The sequence below is a fragment of the Oryza glaberrima genome, chromosome 1, assembly GCF_000147395.1.
Source record: "Oryza glaberrima chromosome 1, OglaRS2, whole genome shotgun sequence".
Taxonomy (NCBI): domain Eukaryota; kingdom Viridiplantae; phylum Streptophyta; class Magnoliopsida; order Poales; family Poaceae; genus Oryza; species Oryza glaberrima.
In genome coordinates this window covers 3,863,593-3,884,025 of record NC_068326.1, presented here as the reverse complement: position 1 = coordinate 3,884,025, position 20,433 = coordinate 3,863,593, and the positions used below count along the sequence as shown (strand labels likewise).

At 40.1% G+C, this 20,433-nt stretch overlaps 2 protein-coding genes across 6 annotated transcripts; one reads left to right on the top strand and one right to left on the bottom strand.

Annotated features, from left to right (window-relative positions):
* Positions 1-8,772: 8,772 nt before the first annotated feature.
* Positions 8,773-17,609, top strand: LOC127782933 (protein GIGANTEA). Of its 5 annotated transcripts, none has more exons than XM_052310235.1 (16): positions 8,773-8,970; positions 10,639-10,736; positions 10,814-10,918; positions 11,011-11,088; positions 11,181-11,235; positions 11,314-11,456; positions 11,616-11,890; positions 12,313-12,371; positions 13,250-13,490; positions 13,568-13,718; positions 13,852-14,061; positions 14,605-16,101; positions 16,206-16,274; positions 16,475-16,693; positions 16,811-16,903; positions 16,996-17,609. In XM_052310235.1, the coding sequence occupies exons 3-16, from the start codon at positions 10,832-10,834 to the stop codon at positions 17,299-17,301; spliced, it is 3,483 nt and encodes a 1,160-aa protein (XP_052166195.1). In that variant the 5' UTR covers positions 8,773-8,970; positions 10,639-10,736; positions 10,814-10,831; the 3' UTR covers positions 17,302-17,609. The 5 variants fall into 5 exon arrangements, with proteins under 5 accessions (XP_052166195.1, XP_052166209.1, XP_052166203.1 ...); XM_052310249.1 differs by having other exon boundaries at positions 10,802-10,918; XM_052310243.1 differs by having other exon boundaries at positions 10,507-10,653; positions 10,737-10,918.
* A 117-nt stretch (positions 17,610-17,726) lies between these two features.
* LOC127782963 (uncharacterized) lies at positions 17,727-20,356 on the bottom strand. The gene is made up of 3 exons (XM_052310258.1): positions 20,097-20,356; positions 19,607-19,687; positions 17,727-19,073 (listed from the first exon to the last, which is right to left on the bottom strand). The coding sequence occupies exons 1-3, from the start codon at positions 20,262-20,264 to the stop codon at positions 18,714-18,716; spliced, it is 609 nt and encodes a 202-aa protein (XP_052166218.1). The 5' UTR covers positions 20,265-20,356; the 3' UTR covers positions 17,727-18,713.
* Positions 20,357-20,433: the final 77 nt, after the last annotated feature.

The following is a 20,433-nucleotide window of genomic DNA, read 5'->3' as shown; positions in this document are numbered from 1 at the left end:
GTTGAGCGGTCTCATGAAATAGACTAGTGCGATGGAGCGGAGTTCAAGACACTAGTAATTTACAACTTTATTCTAAATCCGACTCTTAATTAAAGTTTAACTAGCATGGTGGCCCACGCAGATTGCGCGGCTAGCATCATTATATTTTCTATCATATAATAGCATATATGTTTTCTTATTATATTATTAAAATATATTACAATGACAACATAATTTTAAATTTTGCAATAACTTTTCAAAACTACTAATGTGTAATAACTACTCTAGTCTCCTCTTCTAATTTCCTTATTTTTTAATTCTGAATTTCAGCTATTTCTAAATTGTATTTCTATATGGACTCTGCATTTTTCTTTTTCTCTGATTAATGTGAGAATTTCTAGGCCATGAGAGCGAACATGGAGGCTCCTTTTTATTCCGAATTTTAGTTGGTTTTAAATTCCAATATGAACTCTATACTCTACTTCTTATATTCCTTATTTTTAATTCCAAATTTCTATTTTTTTTCTTAATTGTATTTCTATATGGACTCTATACTCTACTTCTAATATTTCTTATTTTTAATTCCGAATTTCGGTTATTTCCTAATTGTATTTCTATATAGACTCTATACTCTACTTCTAATATTCCTTATTTTTAATTCCGAATTTCAGTTATTTCCTAATTGTATTTCTATATGGACTTTAGTCTCCTCTTCTACTTATTTTTTTAATTTCGAATTTCAACTATTTCTAAAGTGTATTTCTATATGGACTCTAGTCTCCTCTTCTAATATTTTTTATTTTTGAATTCCGAATTTGAGCTATTTCTAAATTGTATTTCTATATGGACTCTGTTTTTTCTTTTTCTCCGATTAATGTGAGAATTTCTAGGCCATGAGAGCGAACGTGGAGGCTCCTTTTTCTATTCCTTTAATTATATAATAGATTTAGAAGTTAGACCTCTGTCCTGTTTGTAGGTGATGGATGAATACAAGCAGCAGTTTAGGGATCCGGTGAAAATAGTGATGAGAAAAGGCTGGACGCCCGCATGGATGGACAGCATAACTTGCGGGCTTCTCTCATGTCTCTTTCCCTCTCGATCTATGTCGATCGATCTGTCTGTACGTTGAGCTCTCTTTTCCATCGTCCAAACCCTTTATTCCTTTCTTGCGTGCATTTTATCAGTTAGCTGATCGTACCTTTTATCAGTTGATCATGAGCACGTAAGTATACTGTCTTCAGTATGACAATCATTATACGTTATTCATGCATGCATTAGTGTACTTATCTTATGTTAAGCCTGTATATATTCAGTTTTTTTTTTTTGGGGGGGGGGGGGGATGGGGGTGTTCAAGGATATATTCCATATTCTTAAATCAGGGAAAGGGAAAATTGTACACGAAAAGAAAAGAAGGGGAAAAGAGGGGGATCTATCTGTAGAGCTTTGGGCTGGGCCCAATTGATATCCACGCTGAATCTCTTTTGGGCTGAGAAATGGCAACTTGAGTAGATTGAGATCCAACTGGGCCATACAGCAGACCGACCGATATGCGATCGATGCCTTTGGATAGCATATATTAAGCATTATCTTCTGATTAAATTTTTGAGGTTTCGACATGGGGGCAAAAAGTAGATTTCGATAAAAAAAATCGAATTTTTTTGAGAAATTTGTTTCCAAAAAGAAAATTCGAGTAAAAATTAAGGAAATCCGCGTTACCAGTTCATGGGAAAGGACGAAAGGTAAACCCGGGCGAGACTAACTAATCAAGTTGGGGAATGCAAAGGTCGATCGCGACATATGGATAGCATGATGTCCAGCAACAGTTTGTGATTCATGTTTATCATCTTTTGGTTGAGCGGACAGCGAACCTATCTGTTTGCGTTGGCTAATCTGAAGCAGCTATCCCCCATTGTAGTGTACCACCACTATCTCCCAGGTGTCAGCAAAACTTTGGCCCTGTTTGGGAAGACTAAAATTATAATAAGCAGCTGGTTGGTAACCAGTTTTTTAAAACCCCTTTAATTTGAAAAAAAAATTATATAAATTTTAGAGGATTTAATTCTTATAGGATTTTTCCTATATAGTCCTTTGAATCGAAGTAATGTACCCTATGGAGCCCTATTAAATTCCTATGGAATACCTCATTTCATGTAAGTTTTGGAGAAAAACTCTGATTCAAATTTGTATGATTTTTTTTCCTACATGTCCCTTTAATTCATAGGAAAGAAAGAAAAATTCTCATAGAATTGTATTCGTGTGCTTCACATTTCAGAAGAAAAATAATGATAGATGTGATCTCTTTGTGAACTTTTCTTTATTTTTCTCATGGCACTATCAAATTACTCCCATTGTATTTCCTATGGTTTTTCATTCATATGGGAATTGAGAAACATACTATTTCAATTTATGTGTTTTCCTATCCTGCGAACAAAGGGGCCCCGAGTCTTTATCTCTTCTCAAATTCTTTTTTTTTTTGTGTTCCAATCAAACGGTCATTCTTGTGTTATTTTCTGTGTTGTTTTGTAATATTTTGTTTTATATTTGCAATATTGTCAGAATTCTATTTTTTTTCTATTTCTCTATTTTTTTTATTCTTGTGATTCAAGGGGACCCTAAGAATTTGGAGAAGTTTTTTTTTTTCCCATCTTTTAGCTTCTAGTTTATTTTTTAAACTCTAACTACAAATTCTGATAATCTGAACTGTCTGGAAGCTGGAGCTAATGGGAAAAGCTGCAGGAGCTGGAAGCCCTCTCAATCAGGACCTTGGAGTCTTTGACAGGTTTACCCATGTTTGCCTCGGAGTAATACTATAGTTAGTCAGGTTATTATGGTGGAGTATTGTGATTTAGAGTACTAAATACTCTTCCCGTCTAAAAAAATAAATCTAATATGAAATGTTTCATATCTTAATATTATGAAATTAATATGGATATGCATGTTTTTTATGGTACGGAGAGTACCTCAGTTAATTTCTTTTTTAATAATGGATTATATTAAACCTGTCCTCTACCACCTCAGTTAATTTCTTGACACTTGACAGGATCATTGTTCAAATCGCATTCAGTACAATTTATGTCATACTAGTATTAATGGTAGCAGTAACACACGGTTGGTGGCATCCAGGGGCGTTCCTACATGTATCTACCCGGTGTCTAGGTAGCTTATCTATTTCTAGGTGTTTTAGTCATATTAAGCATTATATTACTTAAAAATTAGTATATAAGCATATCAAGGACCCCCGATAATTTTTATTCTGGGTTCGCCACTGGTGGCATCCAGGCACCTGAGTTTAGCATGCTGTTTCTGCACAATTTAGTGGCAAGTACTACATACTGTACTGCACGTTTCATATGCTTAAGTATTCAGTTTAATGTGTTCAGGGCCCACCAGTAGTCCACCTTTGCAGTCTTTCTGCTTGTATTGTACTCCCAAACTACCAATCTGCTTGCTGGTGTGTTATGCCGGCGCCCATGTTTTTCTCTCTTTGTTTGGACTGTTATTGAAGTTGACCTCGTTGGAGACAAACATTTTTTGTTCCATCCACAGTGCACAGTTCACTCCAAGGAGTATATTTTGGAGGTAATAGTTCTGCTGCTGCCGCCAGCCAGATGTCGAACCAAATTTTGATTGAATTCAATCAAATCTACTATTTCAGATTTGAATTTCTCAAAAACCATTTGAACTCCTCCTTGATGTTGACCAATTTTGAGCTGGCTCGAAATCAAAAAACCAGTTCACAAATCTCAATAGGTTTTCGACGAAACTGCATATCCTGGCTAGATACTCTCTTGTAGTATGTGATCTTACAATTTTAAGTGATTGCAGATTTTAGGAACCAATTTATGTAATGATAATGCGTTTTTTTATTTATTTCAGGAACTAAACAAAGCGAAGAATCACAGGATCACAGGGAATGCAAATAGTACCCCTCTGTCCATAGATTGAGTTCTTTTTTCTAGGACGAAGAAAATAACATTTAAACTTCCTTCTTCCTGATAAAACCAACCCAGCATCTGATGCTGACATACTATAATACTACGAATCTAGACAGTTTTTTATTCATGTTAGTCTTAGCACGCGAGGAAAAAACCGGTGTGATGCCAATAAAAACCGGTGTGATGCCAATATCGCAGGGTAGAAGTAGTAGGGTGAAGGAGATACAGTAATCTCACAGGGACCAACATGACAAGTTGAGAGAGCTGGTGGGCCCCACCACGCCCATGCTACCCATCCGGGGCTAGGCATATCCATCCATCCATCCATGCATGCGCTCACAGGTGGGGCCATCCCCTCCCCTCTCGGTGGGTCTCCCCGCTTGCTTAAATTATTCGCGCGCGCCCCGGGTCGACACGCGGACGCGGGCTTGTCATCAGAGAGAAAATATCCTTTGCTCCCCTCCCATTGGCCATCATCCCCTTTCTCCGCGGGAGGAGGAGGAGAAGCGAAGGCGGATTTGTGCTCCGTGCGCCTTCGCCTCCCGGACACGTCGCCCCGTGCTGTCCGTCTATGCCTAATGGCTTTTCAGCCTCATCTCTTGTGCGTATTCACCAATAGACCAAAACAGATTATTAGAGAATAAAAAATAACTTATAGATAATTTTTTATATTTGTTCGTAGCAGTTTAAATGCCAATGTCATAAAATCAACTTCAAAATCAAATTCGAAATTTAAATTTTGACTTTTATTTTATTTTATTAGGCTAATTGATGGAGCTCTTTGGTTTGGGCTGAGTAATTATTTGCGTGGCTGAGATAGCTTTTCTCTTTTTCTTTTTCTTTTTTTTTGCTTGGATTGAATTCCTTGCACCAAACACCGTCGGTTACTTGCCGCTCCGAATCAATCCTCGAGATAGTTATAAGCACACAGCCTTTGCACATGTGTGGCCTCACAAGTCACAGCAAAAACACTAGGTAGACAACTTCGCCTCATCGTTGCAAACATAGCCAGACACTTGTCCTACTCACAACTCAGAGTAGTAGGATAGTATAATCCTCTCTTGTTCTAAAATATAGACCAGTTTGATTGCACTGTAACACATACTTCCTTCGTTTCATAATGTAAATATAAGTTATTCTAGCATTATTCACATTTATATAGATGTTAATGAATCTAGACACACTACACATTTATATAAATGTAGTGTGTCTAGATTTATTAACATCTATATAAATGTAGATAATGTTAGAATGTCTTAAATTATGAAACGGATGGATTACTAAATACAGCCGTTTGAATTGGCTGCGCTCTAGCCAGAATGAGTTTCAGCCGAAATGCATTTTTGTTTATGTGTATAAACTAGTGAAGGTAAAAAAGAAAGATAAAGTATTTCGAGACAGAGAGTGTAGTGTCTAAATGTACCATCATCTCGTCTGATGGACCGGTCTAAATTCTCATCTCACCAACTCACCTGTAATGATTTAGGCTAGTTCTCTCACATAGATAAAAATTTTTTATCCCAAAACAAACAAATATATTAGCACGAGATATGGCATAATTATTTTGCAAATCAAAGGTGTGGTGGGACCCACGTTCCAACAGTGGCCACCTGGGCCATCCTTCTCTTCACACGTGGCACCACGGGCCCACATCCCCAGGCCGTCGCCATCCACCCACGCATCCCACTTACCGCCGCGAGGTCAACTCGGGGCGAGCGTGGACGCCTGTGGGCCGTCCGATGCGGATCGGATTTCCCTCTCAGGTCCACTGCCCGCGAAACCCGGTTAGTAACTTGCGCCGTGGTAATTAAGCTAAGATTGATTAGGAGTAGTATATTTTTCTGCGAAGACGAGGAGTAAGCTAAAAGCTAGATAGTTCTAGAGAGTTCTAAAGCAGAAGGTGCTTGGATATTTGACTAGAGATTCTTAGCGTACGTAAGTTTTGGTGTGATGTCTTTGCTTTGTTTGTTTAATTATTGTTCCTTGAAAATTTTTTAATGTGCCACTGATGCTGCAACTTTGGCTTTTGCAAACGTGTGGAGAGGAGCAAGATGCATCGAACAATGTTACAGCTGGGATCTTGTAAGATTTCTATGGCTTTTCTGCAGTGGTCTAATTAGATTAACTTGATTAGAAGATAGTTAGATACTACTACCATTCAGCCATGTATGTTAGTAATTACAAACTCATATATTCATTCAACAAGTGCATGCTTGAAAGTGTGCGCATTTTTCGTCCATTCATCCGTTAAGCAAAAAAGAGTCGGGCCTAAAGTCAGTGGTTTTTATACTACACTCAGGTAATTTACAGTTTGATCAGCATACTTTGTATATATCCATACGATTACTGCTCCCGGTTTACATGTGAAAAATGAATTAATGATAACATTTCTGCCTCCATGATTGCAGGTCACGAGAAAATATCAATTCGAGTGATCTGATGGATCTATCAGCCATAGCTATAGCCCATTGCATTTCCACAAAACAACCTAATCACAAGGTGGGGGCCTCACGAGAAAGAAAGAAAGAGAGACAGTGAGACACATGCATGCATCAAACCTAATACTACTACTACTCTGCTTCTACTCTGCTTTGTTAATTACTCCATTAAGCATCCAAATTTCGACCTAATCACAATTCACACAGATCTAAAGCGCAATTAGCCAATGGGTGGGGCCCACCACGACAATAATGGACGAGGACGAGCGAGCAATTAAAATATAAAAAATGGCAACGTCGCACCACCGTCCAGTGACCTCCCATCCGTGATCCACAGCCGTCCAGCTTCGTAGCGGTGACGTCACCCCGATTGCCGTTCCCGAGAAGGTCGAGGCCGTCCGATGGCCACGTCCTTCCATCCAACGGTTGACATGCTAATCGGTCAAATATTCGGGGGTCTGACGCGTCATTAGCGATAATTATAATTAGGCCCTTCTTTTTGATGGCTTGGTTGACTCGGTGTTAGTAAAATTACATATATAGTGGTAGAACCTAGTATTGTGCACTTGTACTAAGCACTAGACTTTGTCGGCTATGCTTTATTATTGCTGGTAATTTTTTAAGGATCGAGCCTCGTAAATCCTATAATATAGCAACATAATAATAACGGATGAGATAAATTCTACTACCATAAAATGTGTTTCGTCCAATACTTAGATTGCTATATTTTAAAGTGGATGTAGTATTTTGTTTCACGTAAAAAGGTACTAGTTATTAGCGAGTGATTAATTACCTATTACAATATAAAAATGATTTATTTGATATTTTGAATAAGCATTTTATGTAAATTCTTTAAATTAAACATGCTATTTACTAGTTTGAGAAACATGCCCGCTCAGCCAAGAAGTTGAATCAAGGCTTCATGTTGGTGTGGTGTTAAGATTTTAGTTCTTAACTAGTACTCCAACATGAAGATCTAAATGCAGGGAAAAATCAAAGAAGAAATATATCAAGTATAGTATAGCAGTGTTGCATTTTAAAGCACCATTGAGAATATGCATTTTACTTGTATCATTCTCTCAATTCCTAACAACGGTCGCAATTTATTTTCGAGACAAGATTCCTAACGGCCATTTTTTTCAAATAGTCCTAAAATGTCCTATAATAATCCTATTTTTTTTCCAAATGGCTATTGTCCTATCACCACTACCCCTATTCTTGCAAGCTAAATGGATGGATATTTTTGGGATAACTGTTCGAGGGCACCAATGAATAAATTAAATTTTATAATGCTGAAAATGGGTTTTAAAATGGTATTTTTATAAAGTTCATATGCAAATTTTTTCATACAAATCACATTGTTTAGAAGCTCAAGGAACATGCAATCTCATTATCATTTAAGAGCAAGTACACTATTTAGATATAAACCAACTATAAACATATACGGAGGAAAGAAATAAAAGAAAACGTGTATTGTTGCCTCTCGAACAAGAGCCATCTCTACGTATGCTCCAACATAGAAACATTGAGGTTGTGTTTCGGGAGGTGAGATTGGAAACTCACCTCCTACGCACGTAAAATGGAGCGACACATTTTCTTATGATTAATAAACCATTTACTATTTTTTTGAAAAATAGATTAATATGATTTTTTAAGCAATTTTGTATAGAAATTTTTTGCAAAAAACATACTGTTTTTAGCAGTTTAAAAAGCGTACACGTGAAAAACAAGGGAAGTGAGTTGAAAAATTCGGGGAAAGAACTCAGCCTAAATTTGTAGAGAGAGAAAGAGAGATGAGAGGAAAATAGAACTAACCTTGTATTTTGGGATGCATGGAATAGGAGCTTATAGCAACTTGTTGACTTTACAATTAAATTTGCTCTTATCACTTTAACCGTGTACATCCAGTTTGAATACAGAGGCTAAATTTTAGTCAACTCTCTAAAAAAAAGTAATCATTCACTTGCAAAAGAAAATGGATATATACCTCCACTTTAACCGCTTACCATGATAGTACCTCAAAAACCACAGGGACCATTTCGCAATAATTTCACAACACAAGGACTAGAACCACAAAATCAATGGTGGAGGGATGCATGTTATGGCCATGGCCATGGGGGGTCATGCATGACGATCACCATGCATATATACATACATACATACATGCCATGCACCCCCGAAAATATCAAGGCCATGTCAGCAATCGCCAGGAGGCGATCCGCCAAGCCAAGCAAAGCCTTCCCACCCCCCCGCCGCACTCACGAATAAGTATCTCACCCCGCAGCTACCCCACCCGCCTCTCACCGACACGTGGGCCCACATCCCCCGCCCCCACGTGTCGGCGACCCGGCACCGCCCCGTGGGCCCCCACCCCACGCGCGCGCGCGGGTGGGAAATAGCGCGGCCACTACCACCACCACCACCACCATCCCCGGAAAAAATCTTTTTCTCGCCTCTCCTTCCTCCGAGCAGTTTCTCTCCCTCTCTCTCTCCTCCTCCTTCCCCTGCGCCTCCTCCACCGCCCGTGTCGCCGCCGCGCGCGTCTATCCCCTCGCCGCCGCCGCCGCCGCCGCCGTCTACGCCGCGTGAGGTCCGGATTGGTTGAAAGGCTGATCGAGGTAATGCTTTTTTATTTTTCCCGTGCGGTTTTAGTTTTTCTGTGCTGTGCTTGGTGGTTTTTTCTTTAAAACTATTTTTAGGCTGGTTTTGATGATGGCCTTTCTAAGGTTGTCGTGTATGGGGGGCGAGGTGGTTCGGGTGGATTTGTGGTGTTATGTTGAGGGGATTTTTGTTTGGGGGGAGAGAGTTTTGGTGGTAGATGCGGTTGGGATTTTGAAGACGTGAAAGGGAAATTAGTTTTGAAATTTGACGGCGAGGTTGAGCTGATTAGTATTGTAATAATTCGTGGCATCGGATAGATCAACGCGAGATGGATGCTTATTACTGCGAATTTCAGGAGGTTTTTGTGGTTTTTTTAGGCGAGTAGCGTTGATTCTAGCTGGATTTTGCTGCTTCGTGGAGGCGTTTAGATGTGGTGCATACGGCTGTGGATGTAATTTGTGCGGGGATAATTACTGAAAATTAATTCGCAGTAAGCTAGCTCTGCTTTAATATTTTTTCCCCTGAAACAGTAACAAGGGATCCCTTCCTCATTTCGTTAACAGTGGAAGTGAATACAGACACCAACCGATGAGCAGAGACACCTGTAATTAAACACCAAAAGAAGAACCTGTTTTGTTCCTATATATTTTCCATTTCTATGCTTTAGGTAATATACTTTCTGGTTCGGTGTCATAGTACCCGAAATAGAATCTTTGCTTGCCAAAAAAAGAAAGAATAACAAGATAGAACAACATCATTAAATTCTGTCTTAGACAATACATTTATAATCGACCAACAAAAACAGACCGATGAGTGACGTGGAATAACAAATGAAGTATAAATGTCACGAAAAACACATCTATTGATTTTGTGTGATAAGCCATAGGAGCCTACGAGGAACCAAGTGAATGGTTCTGTACACCACATCCATTAGCATTACCATAAATTTGCCTATTTCTATGATGCCTTCCTTAACATATTTATCGACATGTGAGCTTGCACCATAACTAAATGTTATGGTAAACTTTACCTTATAAATGATTGCAACATGTACCTTTTCATTTCGATAATTAAAAACGAGAAAGCTTCCACCTTTTTCCTAGATATATTTTTTCGTTTGATTATGAATTTAGTTGTACTTGACAATAAAATAATGCGCTTGTAAGATTATGCAATTTTCGTTGCATTACCTCCCTCTCTTTTCATTTGTCAGTTTTTTTCTACTCCCTCCGTTTCATATTTTAAGTCGTTTGACTTTTTTCCTAGTCAGACTTTGTTAAGTTTGACAAAGTTTATAGTAAAATTTAGCAATATCTAAAATATTAAATTGGTTTCATCAAATCTAACATTGAATATATTTTGATAATATGTTTTTTTTGTGTTGAAAATACTTCTATATTTTTCTATAAACTTAGTCAAACTTGGAAGAAATTTCAGTAAGAAAAAAGTCAAACGGCTTATAATATGAAATGGAGGGAGTAATTTTTTTTTGCATTAATTAAAATTCATGTATTTTCCTCCTTTTTTGGTTTTTGTTGTGCGATATATTACAGTGTAGAGACTCTGAAGCTCATATGGTTGGCATTGGTTGATATGATAACGTGTCACGTTGTGAGATGCAGACCCCCGTTATGGGGGTTGATTGAATGAAGTGGATAGCACTCTTATAACTTTCTTGCTCGAAGTTTCTTGATACCAAGGCAAGTAGCTTATAAGAAGATTTGGACTTTGGTGGCATAAATGGATGAACTAACTGGCGGCTTCAACATGGTGTTGATTACAGGTGCTTTTATTGCTAACTGGAGCAGTTTGTGTAGTTTCTTTCTTTCTCTTTGAGAATTCTCTCAGTTTCTTGGGCAGGCTCTTGAGCTACCAAGTATGTCAGCTTCAAATGAGAAGTGGATTGATGGGCTCCAGTTCTCATCACTGTTCTGGCCCCCACCACAGGATTCACAACAAAAACAGGTAACATTATTCCTATTTGATTCTTGTTAGAAATTCTATATGTTGAAGATACTTGCCTCAATGGGAAACTTGGTTGCGTCTCCTCTCTGAAGGCACAAATTCTGGCCTATGTTGAGTACTTTGGCCAGTTTACAGCTGACAGTGAGCAATTCCCTGAAGATATAGCTCAGGTACTGTATCTCTAAGCATATTTAGTATCTTCTGTGATAAAATCTTTCTCCAGTGTGTTAACTTTTGCACTCTTTTTCTTGCATGCTTGCAGCTAATTCAAAGTTGCTATCCATCAAAAGAAAAGCGCCTTGTAGATGAAGTATTAGGTAATTTGATCCAGTGATCAATACATGTTCCACAAACAATTGAAGAAAGAGTTTGACATATTTTTCTCATATTTCCAGCAACTTTTGTTCTTCATCATCCTGAGCATGGCCATGCAGTTGTGCATCCGATTCTGTCACGCATCATAGATGGGACACTCAGTTATGATAGAAATGGTTTCCCGTTCATGTCCTTCATCTCTTTATTTAGCCATACTTCTGAGGTAAGGCCCCTACTCTAATGGTTAGTTCCAATTTATTGGTTCATTTCTCTGTGTTTGATAAGATTTTGCCTCTGCTGTGCATTTCAATATTATATCTAAACTGTGCTGCTTATAGCTTATCAAACTACTCTTGCTCATAAAGATGCAACTTTTATGCAGAAAGAGTACTCGGAGCAGTGGGCCTTGGCCTGTGGAGAAATTCTTAGAGTTCTAACTCACTACAACAGGCCAATCTTCAAAGTTGATCACCAACATAGTGAAGCGGAATGTAGCAGCACATCTGATCAGGCCTCATCATGTGAGTCTATGGAGAAAAGGGCTAACGGTTCTCCAAGAAATGAACCTGACCGGAAGCCATTGAGGCCACTATCTCCTTGGATCACAGACATATTGCTTGCTGCACCTCTGGGTATTAGAAGTGACTATTTTAGATGGTGAGTCATAATAAATGATAACATATTATTGTTCTGTGGACTGAAAATCTGAAATCCTCCTTTCTTGAGAAATACAACCTCAATTTTATGGTGATATTGACAAGAAGGAAGAGCGCATATAATTTAAAGTTAAAACACGGAAAATAATAGAAGTATGTGAGCAGAACGCAGGAGCAAGGGGTGGAACTCATAACAAGTTCAAACTTCATGCATGTTCATAATTCCCCAATGCAAGTATGGCAAGAAAAATAGACAACTTTTAAAAGTATGCTAATGGAACTGCATGCATTGTGTAAACTTGCTTTTGTCAAGCATGTTGGAACATACTATATATTTGCTGCTGATGATGAAAAATTTGCTTGAGTACTCTTCTATTGCTAATGGACGCTTACCATTCCCTGTTTTGTCTTCAAATGCATCAGGTGTGGTGGAGTCATGGGAAAATACGCAGCTGGTGGAGAATTGAAGCCTCCAACAACTGGTTGGTAAAATCAGCAATGGAATTTTCTATCGTGAATTTTTTATAATTATTGTAACATTAATTACTCCCATGTCTTTTTATTCTGTTGAGATACCATGTGACAATGTCTACAATTGCATATTTTGCATTCTTTGGTAGATCAGTTCCCTTCTTAAGATCCCCAAAGGGAAACTGGAGTATCAATAACTTACTCCCTCAAATAAAAAAAAAGTGATACTTTAGGCATAAACACATTCTTCAAAACAAAACTTTGAACAGCAGTTTCTTTTGTAATATATTAATAAAGCATGGAAAAATTATAATGTGAAGAATGTACATTCAGGGACAAATATACTTATCATTTTTGCATGGTTGATCTTAATGTCCATAGAGAGATTGATCAGACCACAAAGTTTATTTTTGACAGGAGTGAGTATGGATTATAATAGGAGTGAATTGCAATATGCTGTGAAAGTGAGCATTTTATATTTGTTTACTACTAGCATTTGGTGACAAAGCAAATGATGTATATTGTAAATCAAAGTAAACAAGTAGAACATGTCCTGTGGCGACAAGACATAACCTACAAATTAAAGTTAGCCTGATTGTTTATTTTACTGGGAGCACATTTTTTCTAGATTCTAGAGTACATATTATTAAAAAAGGTGTGATATGTTTGCAAATTACTTTTTAATGGAAGTTTGTAAATTACTTTGAAACTTGCATTCAGTTTTTTTGCTTCCATGTTAAAACTTAAAAAACATAGTGCATATGGGCTTTATGAGCTCATACTATGCATGTTTTTCTGCATTGGAGTGGGACCTTTATCTTTTTCTTGCAACTCGGATGCTAATGCTTATTATAAACACAAGTTACTAACATGTGCTTGGGTCATTCAGCTTACAGCCGAGGATCTGGGAAGCACCCACAACTTATGCCATCCACGCCCAGATGGGCTGTTGCCAATGGAGCTGGAGTTATACTAAGTGTCTGTGATGAGGAAGTAGCTCGTTATGAGACAGCAAATTTGACTGCGGCAGCTGTTCCTGCACTTCTATTACCTCCACCGACCACACCATTGGACGAACATTTGGTTGCGGGGCTCCCTCCTCTTGAACCATATGCTCGCTTGTTTCATAGGTAAGCTCTTATGATCCTGTCCACTGTTGTACCATGTGTACTTTCCAAATGATTGCTAACATGCTATTTTTCGTCAGATACTATGCAATTGCTACTCCAAGTGCTACCCAAAGGTTGCTTTTTGGTCTTCTCGAGGCACCACCATCATGGGCCCCAGATGCACTTGATGCAGCAGTACAGCTTGTTGAACTCCTTAGAGCAGTGGAAGACTACGATTCTGGCATGCGGGTATATCATACATCTCTCTGGCTGTTGTTTCAGTGCTATCAATCAAGATGACACATCATGCAATATTATCATAACAGCACATTATGCGTTTTGAATATTTTATTGATTGTCATAGCTTTGTTTTATGTTTTAGCTTCCAAAGAACTGGATGCATCTTCATTTCCTGCGTGCTATTGGAACTGCAATGTCAATGAGAGCTGGTATCGCTGCTGATACGTCTGCTGCTTTACTTTTCCGAATACTCTCCCAACCGACATTACTTTTTCCTCCACTGAGACATGCCGAAGGAGTTGAACTCCATCATGAGCCACTAGGTGGCTATGTATCATCGTACAAAAGGCAGGTATGCAGTGTTTCCTGCACCTACTTGCTACCTATTCTGTATTTGATGTATTCAATTTCCTTTTTATCAGTTTTCTCGAAATATATGCTAATAGGCTTGTCACTAAACGGCTACATTATCCAGACTCTGTTCTGAATTTTTTTTTCATTAAGTACTGTTAGCTGCCAGATTACATCATCATGACTAAAGTAGTTTAGCTACAATATTGCAAAGCTAGATTTGTCTAGCCTCTATTGTTTTGTATAGAAAATTAAATCTTTTGGTCATTTTTTTGTAACCTTTTAGGAGTCTCTGTATGCTTGTCGTCAACATGCTATGATAAGTTTATATCAGTTCTTTTGGAGCTATGATGTATTCTTGTATATTTTATGACTGCTAGGATATTATGTTAAAACTGTTTTAAAGGTATCATCAAACAAGTTAATATAGATATTGCTACCTACCAAAGTTGGAATTTGATTATGTCGTAAAATATATGCACCCTACATGTTTTAGCTTCATATTGACTTATATTTTCATACGTGCTCCTTCAACTGCACAAAGCTGGAAGTTCCTGCATCTGAAGCCACTATTGATGCCACTGCGCAAGGCATTGCTTCCATGCTATGTGCTCATGGTCCCGATGTTGAGTGGAGAATATGTACCATCTGGGAGGCTGCGTATGGTTTGCTACCTCTGAGTTCATCAGCAGTTGATTTGCCTGAAATTGTTGTAGCTGCTCCACTTCAGCCACCTACTTTGTCATGGAGCCTATACTTGCCATTGTTGAAAGTATTTGAGTATTTACCTCGTGGGAGTCCATCTGAAGCATGCCTTATGAGAATTTTTGTGGCAACAGTTGAAGCTATACTGAGAAGAACTTTTCCATCAGAAACCTCTGAACAATCCAGGAAACCAAGAAGTCAATCTAAGAACCTTGCTGTTGCTGAACTCCGAACAATGATACATTCACTCTTTGTGGAGTCCTGTGCTTCAATGGACCTTGCGTCCAGATTACTATTTGTAGTATTAACTGTTTGCGTCAGTCATCAAGCTTTGCCTGGGGGAAGTAAAAGGCCAACTGGTAGTGATAATCATTCCTCTGAGGAGGTCACAAATGATTCGAGATTAACCAATGGAAGAAACAGATGTAAGAAGAGACAAGGACCAGTTGCTACATTCGACTCATACGTTCTAGCAGCCGTTTGTGCCTTATCTTGTGAGCTCCAGCTGTTCCCTTTTATTTCCAAGAATGGGAACCATTCAAATCTGAAGGACTCCATAAAGATAGTCATACCTGGAAAAACCAATGGTATTAGTAACGAGCTACACAATAGCATTAGCTCAGCGATTCTTCATACTCGTAGAATACTTGGCATCTTGGAAGCTCTGTTCTCCTTGAAGCCATCATCTGTTGGTACTTCATGGAGTTATAGTTCAAATGAGATTGTTGCAGCAGCTATGGTTGCTGCTCATGTTTCTGAGTTATTTCGTCGATCCAGGCCATGCTTAAATGCACTGTCTGCGCTGAAGCAATGCAAGTGGGATGCTGAGATTTCTACCAGGGCATCATCCCTTTACCATTTGATTGACTTGCATGGTAAAACAGTGACCTCCATTGTGAACAAAGCTGAGCCTCTAGAAGCTCACCTGACCCTTACACCAGTAAAAAAGGATGAACCTCCCATTGAGGAAAAGAACATTAACTCATCAGATGGTGGTGCATTGGAAAAAAAGGATGCTTCAAGATCACACAGGAAAAATGGTTTTGCAAGACCACTCTTGAAATGTGCAGAAGATGTTATACTAAATGGTGATGTCGCAAGTACTTCTGGGAAAGCCATTGCAAGTTTACAGGTGGAAGCTTCTGATTTGGCAAACTTCCTCACCATGGACCGAAATGGGGGTTACAGAGGTTCTCAAACTCTCCTAAGATCTGTACTGTCAGAGAAGCAGGAGCTATGCTTCTCTGTTGTCTCATTGCTCTGGCAGAAGCTCATTGCATCTCCCGAAATGCAGATGTCTGCAGAAAGTACATCAGCTCATCAGGGTTGGAGAAAGGTATGGTCATTCCTGCTTATAAGATACCAGAATAATGCTATGAAGACCGTCCTTGGTTGTCAGCATTCTTATACACAATGATAATCTTTGCTTTTCATGGGTAGGTTGTGGATGCGCTTTGTGACGTTGTTTCAGCCTCACCGACCAAGGCTTCAGCTGCTATCGTTCTGCAGGTCAAGATATTGTTATTGTTATATTTACATACTTGTTATCATATTTAAAAGCTTCATATTGTATGTACCTTTGAAAAAAAAAGTTCCATACTGTAGCTTCTTTTGTTCTCATTTCTTGGTTTCAAAGCATCAGCATCATTACCGATATAAAATATACCCATTTCCTCAGTCATCTTCCCCGACTCTTGTATCTTTCACAGGCCGAGAAGGACTTGCAGCCCTGGATTGCTCGAGATGATGAGCAAGGTCAGAAGATGTGGAGAGTCAACCAGCGAATAGTTAAGCTGATAGCAGAGCTTATGAGGAACCACGATAGCCCAGAAGCATTGGTGATCCTTGCTAGTGCTTCAGATCTTCTTCTTCGAGCAACTGATGGAATGCTTGTTGATGGTGAAGCTTGTACTTTACCACAATTAGAGGTAACACCTTCATTCATGAGGTCCTTAGGTGCAAATCCCAGTGAAGAATAATCAGTTCTACTTTGTATGGTTCATCTCGCTTACTGACCGGTTTATCTCGGGATCAATTACGAGCAGCTATTGGAAGTAACCGCCAGAGCAGTCCATCTCATCGTCGAATGGGGAGATTCAGGTGTATCCGTCGCTGATGGCCTCTCCAATCTGCTGAAGGCATGTCCTCTTCTCTGATCTCACTCACGTTCATGCCAAACTTACTCATCATCATCCATGATCCATCATCCTGACTGAATCTTGATATGCAGTGCCGTCTATCAACCACCATCCGCTGTCTTTCGCACCCCAGCGCGCATGTCCGTGCACTCAGCATGTCCGTTCTTCGCGACATCTTGAACAACGGACAAATAAACTCCAGTAAGCTCATCCAAGGGGAATACCGGAATGGCATCCAGAGCCCAACCTACCAGTGCTTGGCAGCAAGCATCATCAACTGGCAAGCCGATGTGGAGAGATGCATAGAGTGGGAAGCCCACAGCCGCCGGGCCACCGGGCTGACGCTCGCCTTCCTCACCGCGGCGGCGAAGGAGCTCGGCTGCCCACTCACTTGCTGACAAGGCCACACCATGACTGTCACTGCAAGCAGCTGCTGTAGGATCAGCGAGTAGGAAAGGATGACTTGCCGGTCAGTTTCCTGAGATGTGATTTAAGACTGATATTAGCTGATGTTCCCAAGCATGATACGGGGCTTGCTCCCAAGATGTGATTTTTACTTTACTTTTGGTTAATGTGCTACCGCTGACATTAGATGTTCAAGCATATGAAAACTGCTTGTGCTGTAACTTGTATGTCTGTAACGTAAAAATCTTTCCATATGGTAACCGGGGAAGCAGAGGTATATCCTTTTCTGCTGTTGTATCTATTTCCAGTTTCCTGCTGAACTTGCAAATGAATATTCAGCAATTTTCCGTTTTGCTCGTAGTTCGTGAACGTTCAGCGGTGGATCATCTGTAACTCTCATTTGTTTATAGTTCGTCACGAAAATATGGTTCCGACTTTCTCCTTTTTTTTTTGATTACGAGTGTTTTGCACTATTGCAAAAAGCTCCACGCGTTTCGACGGAATATCGCATAGGTCCTCGGACCGTCTGACACCCTGTTATGTTTCTTACGTATAACCCCTCGTCCTCAAAAAAATACAATGCGAAGAAGAGAAAATTCCGCTTATAGGGTAGCGCTGCAAATTAGAAACAATGAATATAAACGATGCATTTGATTCGGTAAATTCGCTAAATTATGCAATAACACAGCAGACAGACCCGAGTAATAATTGACAAGCGTGAGATCATACGTGTTCCATTTCCACCAAGCGCTCGGTTTTTTGAGAATTTGATTTGATGGAAAACTTACTCTAGCAGAAAAGTATCAATTATCAAAGGACACAGACTTCTCTGTTTACATTATCTATTATACAAGACTTTCTTCTAACCAATGTATGGTCTGAATATCTGTAAGGTTACAACACCTTTTAACTAGAAATCATTCACACACCAAAAGAGAGTGCAAAAAAAAAAAAAAAGGGTGAAACAATGCTCTCAGGCTCTCTGAACCAATACAGCTTTAACAGATATACATGGAACACAGCAGTAAATTCATCAACAACTAATGCACCATCCTCGTCCTCTTGATCCTTGTTAACCAGAGCATGGTTTTTGCAAGCAACAGAAAAGAACTAATATTGCAAGCACAATTACGCTGAAGCAAAGGTTGCAGCTTCAATCTTTCAATCAACACGCGGGACCTGAAGGGGACTTTCTTGGTTGTAATGTACAAGATGTCAGAAAAAAGTGAAGATGATATCGACATCTTACAAGCTTTGCATTGCGATACCCAGATGGAGAGAAGCATATCTATCGGCAATCGATGGGACTTCTCCAGCAATTAAGGTGATATCAGATCTTGAAGGCTCCGGGGGAACTAAGCAAACAAGCTGTGGGTTTTCATATGGCTCACATCCTCAACAAGCATCATGACTCATCCATGGAGGGTTCATACGAGTTGCAGTGCATGAAATTCTGATGTTGGGGAGGATGGTTGCTTTGAGCTCCAATTCCATCTGGTAGGGAGTTGATAGTGCCATACGCTGAACAATGAATCGGATGATGATTTGAGTGTAAATTTTGCCGCAATGGGTTGGGCGGAGCATTTAACACGCCGGCAGTTTGTGTTTGGCCAGTTTGCGCTGTATGGGAGTTAAGTGCATCCGTTACATTCCCAAAAGAGAACGAATTGCTTTGAACATTTGCAGAAGGAAATTGACATGCTGGCTGTGCACTTGTATGCTGCAATGACCTCGGCACCTCCCCTGTTCTGTGCTCAATCTCAGTCTGTGCGTAGAAGAGAAGCATCAGGCAAGGATTTGAGCCGCATACTGGAATAACAACAGAACTAGGGGAAAAAAAGGAAAAAGGAAAGAAAAGGGAACGCTATGGCCTGCTTATTGTACTGAATGAATTCTCAAAAGGCAATGTGGTTTTGATTTCAGCACCTTCAGTGCTTCACTAAACATTTTCATGGCTCTTATGTACATACATCTGACGTAATACTTAACTAGTACAATTGTTTCATAGTATAATCTCCAGACCCTGGCTATACAAATTGTAGATGTGCTCGAAACTGAATCATTATTACACATTCATAAAGATTATACTCATCAGACAATTCACAGTTGTAGTAGAGTCACATTTGATCCTATTGGTTAGCCAGCAATGTGTGACATGATCCACATGCAAAAATCATTCTATAAATTGAACACTAGTAAGTCACCCTGACTCTCAATCTTTGCATATGACACAAGGCATTGGCTAGCATAAATGTCAAACAGGGATTAAACTAAAGAAAAAGATAAAGACAAACTGACCTGCAGGAAAGCAACTAGATCGGCAACAGACACCTCCAAACCTTCTTGATGCTTGCTGCAAATCCATCGATAGACATTCTCCTGCCAAAATTCAGAAACAGGATTGAATCAATTTGATAATAAAATCATAAGTTCACAATATGGAAGCACATCCAAGAACTCAGACTGATGGATTTCCAACAATTTACAACTGCAGAAGCTAATTTCAAGATCAGCCGCAGCATTTCACCGAGAAACTCTCCAATCCCACCATACCAAACCACACCCATAATTCTCAGCTAAAAATTCGTCCAGAACATAAATTCCCCTATCCCCACACCAGCAACTCGAAAGAACTCGAAGCAGGATCCCATCCCCCTTCGCATCTCCGCGTAAAATCCCAAAACTAAACCGGACCCCAAGACTCAAGGCCCCAAGAACGCAGTTCTTCAGGCGACTCGGCCACCGATCGGTGGGGAGGGGAACGGGCAGGCGGAGGCCAAGGACGTACCATGGCGCGGCGCTCGCCGGCGCGGAACGACTTCTCCTGCGCGGCCACGGCCTGCCCGTACACCTGCGACAGCGCGTTGGCGGCGCCCCTGAACGCCAGGTGCATCTCCTCCTCCGCCCCCGCCGCCTCCTCCTCCTCCGGCCTCCGCTTCTTCGCCGCCGCCGCCATCCCGCCCTAGCGAGGAAGCTTCCAAACCCCCCACGTCGGCGACGCACGGGGACGAGGACGAGCCGTGCGCTGGCGCTGCCGCGGCGTGCGCGTGGCGTGGCGTGGCGTGACGCGGCGATGGCGGCGTCGTCTTATGGTGGTGGCAGTGGCAGCGGCGCACGAGGCCCCC

Bases quoted from the DNA above. Each gene is read 5' to 3' on its own strand.
- LOC127782963 (XM_052310258.1), bottom strand. From the start codon at position 20,264: ATGGCGGCGGCGGCGAAGAAGCGGAGGCCGGAGGAGGAGGAGGCGGCG. The intron at 19,688-20,096 runs GTACGTCCTTGG...GAATTTTGGCAG, and splicing joins CCGGCGAGCGCCGCGCCATG to GAGAATGTCTATCGATGGAT. The intron at 19,074-19,606 runs GTCAGTTTGTCT...TTCTACGCACAG, and splicing joins ATCTAGTTGCTTTCCTGCAG to ACTGAGATTGAGCACAGAAC.
- LOC127782933 (XM_052310235.1), top strand. From the start codon at position 10,832: ATGTCAGCTTCAAATGAGAAGTGGATTGATGGGCTCCAGTTCTCATCA. The intron at 10,919-11,010 runs GTAACATTATTC...TCCTCTCTGAAG, and splicing joins AGGATTCACAACAAAAACAG to GCACAAATTCTGGCCTATGT. The intron at 16,694-16,810 runs GTAACACCTTCA...AATTACGAGCAG, and splicing joins GTACTTTACCACAATTAGAG to CTATTGGAAGTAACCGCCAG.